At 36.6% G+C, this 6,352-nt stretch overlaps 1 protein-coding gene across 1 annotated transcript; it reads right to left on the bottom strand.

The window, feature by feature from the left end:
- Positions 1-4,711: 4,711 nt before the first annotated feature.
- On the bottom strand, positions 4,712-5,824 carry LOC110100252. Its single transcript, XM_020827681.1, has 2 exons — positions 5,354-5,824; positions 4,712-5,197 (listed from the first exon to the last, which is right to left on the bottom strand). The coding sequence occupies exons 1-2, from the start codon at positions 5,822-5,824 to the stop codon at positions 4,712-4,714; spliced, it is 957 nt and encodes a 318-aa protein (XP_020683340.1).
- Between the last annotated feature and the right edge of the window lie 528 nt (positions 5,825-6,352).

Here is a 6,352-nt window from a genome sequence, read left to right as displayed (position 1 = left end):
CTAGCATTGGATTAGCTTTTGTTATAGCTATAGATAAAACATTAGCTACAATCATAGAGCTACCAAGAGTTTGCTTGCCATGTGCTTTCCTGTTCCTTTCCTTCCAACATTCATGAACCGCCGAGCAATACACACTAACAATACTAGAGAAGGTAGTCGACTGCCTTTTCAGATCCAACAGACATTCTTCTAAATAACTAAAAATTGGGATCATAAATCCCCAATTTTGCAATTTTAGTAGGATCTCCTTTAAGTACTTACACTAAAACGTGATACGCTATATGTTCTCCAGTTGTTGACAGCCCCGTGCACAGAGAGCATGATTAGAAAACTTCCTATAATTGAGAAACTCATTGGTTGGTATTGCAAACTTACTCAATCTCCACCAAAACAACTCAACACGAGGTTGAAGTTTAGCTTTTTTCAGCCACATTGAAAAACCAAAGTCTCCCTCTCCCCTATGATCATCAATAACATTTTCATAAGACAATGCTGTAATACTTTTCCCTGAAAACTGTTTGATTGTTCCCATGTAATCTGCATCTGCATTTTTTTTTTTTGAAGAATGCTTAAACTGCATAAAAAGAAAAGTAAATCCTAGATACAAACTATTGAGAGTGAAAAACACTATCACCCTCTTCCTTCACCAAATTACAAAAGGAAGATGGTAGTTCACTCTCACAACAAAAGTCCCAAAGAAAATCACTAGAAAGGGCATGATTAGCACAAAAATCTGCTAATCTAATACAATTACGATTAAACTAATGAAAAATCATATTATTAATCTTATAAAGAAAAGAAGAATCTTCAATCTCCACTTTCCTTTCCATATTCTTCGGTATAATGTGCACTTTATGAAGAATATCAATAACATTTTTATTGTCACCTTCAACTATAATACCATCAACATCATCAAATCTACCATCTAAAATTCCAGTAAGAGCATCACCAGCAGACCATTCTAATTGGGCAATGTCCCAATGTGTTTTCTTAATCCCAAATGCTAATAGGAACCTTCCTCTCCAATCTCTAATAATGCCGCCAATTCCAGCCTCATAATTTCCCTTAAGAGAAGCATCAAGATTAATCTTAATCTAATCAGGGGGAGCAGGTTGCCATTTGTCAAAAGATAGCCCATTGGACTGATTGACAACCCAGTTATCCGATTGTATAAGATGAACACAGTCTTGACTGATAAAACTGAGAATAGAAGTAGCAATAAACACATTGCTTTCTTCCGAATTTCCATGCTTAATTCTGTTCCTATGGTTCCAAATAAGCCAAATAACATTAAATACAATTTAACCAACATCTTATTACCGTCAATGAGTATCTGTAGACCAATCAAGCATTCCTCCCACCCATTGAATACGAGTACCAAAAAACCACAGTTCCTCAACACAAACAGCACCTTCCGAAGTTTATAGCAATTGGATGAAATATGATTGATATCTTCTAAGACATCACAACCCAATGGACAAAAATAATCATTAGAAATCTTCCTCCAGAATAGAAAAGTACCTGTAGCAGAGCATCCGAGAACATCCTCCATACAAAAACCTCCAACCTTGCGTTCAAACCCAGTTTGTAAATCCAACTGAAAGGAACAACCGCTTCCTTGGCTTCATATCTATCTACCATAACTAAAGTAGAAATAGACTTTCCAGACATTTTGTGTTTCAATTCCATACAATCCTCAGGCATATCATGCAATCCTCAGCATTTTTATTAATTGGGGTTTTCAAAATAATTAAAATGAGGTCCTCATTAAACACCTCCTGCAACCTCTCCATGTTCCAGTCACTGTTCCGGGACATGAGTTGGTCAAGCATAGTATCCTCCAACCTTGTGCTATCAACAAACGTAGGCCACATTTCCAAACTTCTATCATGTATCTAGAAATCCTTGAGAACATTGATCTTCCTCCCATTAACCACTCTCCATTTCAGCAAAGGCTTCAAAAATTTCCCTCCTTTTAAAACTTTTAAAGCAATAGACGATCCTTGTTCGACACCCATATCATACATAGTATTCCTGTATCTTGTAAACATAATTTTGTGAAGAGTAAATTCCAGATTATTCAAGAATTGCCATGCCAATCTTTCCTTAAGTGGCCCTGCTCTTATATTTGCTGAATGGAAGCTTAACCCGCCAACATCCCTTGGTTTACAGAGCTCAGACCAAGAGACATAGTGTAACTCCTTATTACCATTACTTTATGCCACACAAAATCTCTATAATATTTGTCTACTTCATACAATACCTTCTTAGGGACCATCATATGAGCTGATAAGAAGCTTGGGACAGTTAATAAGGATATCTTGGCCAGAATTATCCGACCAGCCAATGATAAACTCTTGCTACCCCAAGAATTTAGCATGTGTAAAATTTTATCCAGGACCTCTTGAAAATCTGCCTTCTGTAATCTTCTCAACGTGATTTTAACTCCAAGGTATTGGAATTCCTTCGTCTCCATGTATCCCAAAACTTCTTTAACCCGATTTCTATTTGAACGATAAGTAGCAATGCTAAACAAGATCTGAGATTTCGACATATTGACATTTAGACTTATCCAAGAGCAGAATCCCGTGACAATAGAATGGAGAGTTTTTGTCGTCTTCATTAATGCTTTAGCAAAGATCAAAACGTTATCCGTATATCTTTTGTGTTCTTGGTGATATTTAAATCCCTAAGTCACCTCCCCTTTGCTCTATTTCATTTAAAAGAAGCTGAGAACACATGATAAACAGATACGGAAAGAGAAGAGAACCTTGACGGAATCCATTTTGAGCATTAATCCACTTCGAAGCCTTTCCATTAATAAGGAAAGAAAATATAACATCACTAACACATTCCATAATAAGTGACGAGATCTTACTAAGGAGCCAAACATATTTAAAATTTGTTTCAATGAATCCCAACTCAAGCTATCATAAGCTTTCTCCATATCGAGCTTCACCGCCAACATTCCCTTTTTGTTCTTGGAAATTCTAAACTTGTTAAAAAATCTCATGAGCAAGTAAACAATGATTCGACAATGATCTACCCAGAATGAAAACTACTTGTTCTTCTGAGATAATTCTATTGATACAACACTTTATCCTATTCAGGATCATTATTTCCACAAGTTTATACGTTGTTTGACATAGGCTTATAGGTCTATGATTAGCAGGAGTTAAAGGATTTCTAATCTTTGGAATAAGAACATTCAAAGTGTCTTTCCATTCAGCATGCATTTTTACTATTTTTTAAAAAATTGTCAACCGCCTTCCAAGTGTCATCCCCAAAAATATTCCAATAAAATTTAAAGAAAGATGCAGTAATGCCATCCATACCAAGGGATTTGTTATTACCTTGTTGAAAGTCAGCCTTCATGAGTTCCTCCTTGGTAAATTCAGCATTCATCATCTCAGCTTCTGCATTTGTAATCTTCTGTTCTTCTGGAATGTTTGGCCAGGCCGTTAGAATTACCTTTCTGGCTTTCCATTTTCTTACAAAGTAATCATGGAAAACATATCCAATTTGCTTCAGATTCTCCAGAACATTGTTATTCTCATCTTTGATCTGCCTAATAAGATTCCCATTCTTCTTAGCAGAAGCATAATTGTGAAAAAAATTGGAATTGGTATCTCCTTCCTCATGCCATTTAGTCTTTGCACTTTGGTTCCACCAAGTCGATAGTCTCCCCAATGTCACATTCAGTTCGTGTACTTTCCCTCTGAGCAAATTTAGCTTCTCCTGTGAGAGACCCGAGTTGGCTTCTTCCTCCATTTGAAGCTCCAAAACTTCTTTCTTCAGCTGTTCCTTTAGCACACTTAATTCCTTGCTTTTATTTTTATTCCAAAAGTATAAGGATTTAATAGTTCTTCTTAACTTTCTTTCAAGTATTTTAGCATTATTACCATAATCCTTCTTCTTCCAATTATTTAGAATAATCTTCCAAGCCGCAGTACACGTCTTCCACATGTCTTCAAAACGAATGATTCTGGATTGCTTGTTAGCTGACTCAAATGCCTTACAAGATATTGGACAGTGGTCAGAAGCAACCCGTGGAAGATGACGGACCAAAGCCATAGGAATTCTTTATAAAGCAATTGAATTCTTCAAACATCTATCAAGTCTCTCCCAAATTCTAGAAGCACCCTCCTTATTGTTACACCAAGTAAATCTTGGTCCAACAAAAGCAATCTCATGAAAATCATTATTCACCATATAAGACTTCATTTCATTGGGCCCTTTGGAAAATTGAAACTTTTTACCTCCCCTCTTATCATCCTTGGAAAGGATACAATTAAAATCACCTCCAATTATTGAAGGTACATCATCAGGCATGCATCTTTCAAGAGTCTCCCATAATGATCTTCTGGTATGAACATCTCTACCTCCATAAACTGTTGCAACATTCCATTTTCCCATATTATTGTTGGAAAGAACTCCCACTACAGTTTGGAGGTGTTCTCAATTACCTCAAACGATACTACATTCTTTTCCCATAGAATAAGGATACCACCCGAAATTCCTTCAGCAGGATGATGAAAGAAATCCCAATTTCTACCTATCAGAATATCCACATCATTCCTCTCAATGCAAGTCATCTTGGTTTCAGTAAGACCAACAAAAAAGGCATCATTATCTTTAACTATCTCCTTAAGATATAGGGAGGCTTCACGTTTCTTTGCCCCCCTACAATTCCAGAAAATGAATGAAGACATTAATGATGAAGAGGGGAAGAGTCCCCACCTTTTTTACCAACTCTGCTATCTCCTTTCCTCATTCTATGAGTTGCCTCAACTGGACCCAGAGATCTAACCTCCTTTGAGAGTTTAGATTTCCCAGAATTTGCAGTATGATCTCCAGAGCTTCGACACCTATCAGAACTGGATTGCTTGCCAGCATTTGTTGTAGTTTGAACAGCATTTCCTATGTAATTTATTTCACCTGTTTCAACCACTTCAGTTATTTCTCCCTCCTCTTGTTCTTCGAGCAGCACTTGGAATTTGTTATTAACACATACCTCAGCAATTGTTATATCCAAGTTAGATTCTAACTTTCCTGGCACTTTATTAATAAAGTCCTTCCCAGCAACAACTTGATTTGCCTGACTTTCTTCAGTCTGATTTTGGTAATTTTTATCAACTAATAGTTCTTCGAGATTGTCATTATCAATTTGATTCTTCTCTATATCTTCATTCTGCTTCTAGTCATTCTTCATAACAGGTCTATAAACCTGTTGCTTCCAACTATTAGCATCCCGATTATTATTATATCTTCTAAACCGCCTGTTTTTTAATTTAGCATGGATCTATGGTCCATATTCATCATTATCATCAAGTGGCTTCAAAGTTCCTACTACATCATTAAGAACTCCCTTATCAATCTTGGAATTCACTATTGATTGTTCATAAGTTTTAACTGATTTGATCTCCAGACAGCTGGCTTTGCTATGCCCAATAACTCGACAGTGGTAGCATAGAGAAGTCATCTTCTCATATTCTACTTTTTGATAAGTTCTTCCTTGAATTCCTTCTATCCATACACCTTTAGGAAATTTCTTATGAAGATTAATACGCACACAGACACGTGCATATTCTCTCTTCCCCCATCTAAGAGAATTCCCATCAATGAAGAACGGTGTTCCAATTGTTGAAGCAATTCGGGCTATGTTTTCCTCATCCCAACAGCTTTGATGTAAGAATGGAAATCTAATCCATACAGGTGACATCAAACCTCTCAGCAACTCCGGAGAGAGGGAAGTGGACCTTTTATCAATCCCGATAATATGGTTCCCAATGAACCAAGGTTCTCCGCTCAAAACTTCTTCCATAGATTCAATGGTATTAAAGGAGCACAAAATCCAGTCATGCCCAAGAGTTGTTAAATGGAATTTCTGATATCTACCCCATTTTCCTCATAACTCCACGCTGCAAACAGAGAAAGGAATATCTTTCCCTAAGACTTTTACCATCAGAGATGTTTTAAGAGTATGTGTATTAGCAATTTCTCAATCTAGGTTCAACTTCACTGCCATAACATCTTTTGTCATCTGCGTATTCTCCATCTTATAATCCAATTTTATGTGTTGTGTTTTCCCCCAGGCAGAGACGAAAATATTTTTATAAACAGGCTTTTCTATAGCTTATGAATCACCATCAACATTCAAAGCACCTCCTTCAGCCTTATCATTCAGATTCTTGTTTATTAAATTCTGATCGCATTCATAATGAATTCCTGAGAATTTGCTACTCCTTCTCAAAATAAGATCAGAACCAGAAGCTTCACCATCACCAGATATCTCAAATTCAACTTCTGGTAATGAAGGCAATAAAGGGTTTTTACCCTTCCCCTCCACACA

This window comes from Dendrobium catenatum, unplaced genomic scaffold (assembly GCF_001605985.2).
Source record: "Dendrobium catenatum unplaced genomic scaffold, ASM160598v2 fragScaff_scaffold_464, whole genome shotgun sequence".
Classification (NCBI taxonomy): Eukaryota; Viridiplantae; Streptophyta; class Magnoliopsida; order Asparagales; family Orchidaceae; genus Dendrobium; species Dendrobium catenatum.
The sequence above is the reverse complement of the archived record's forward strand: the minus strand, read 5'-3'. Positions and strand labels throughout refer to the sequence as shown.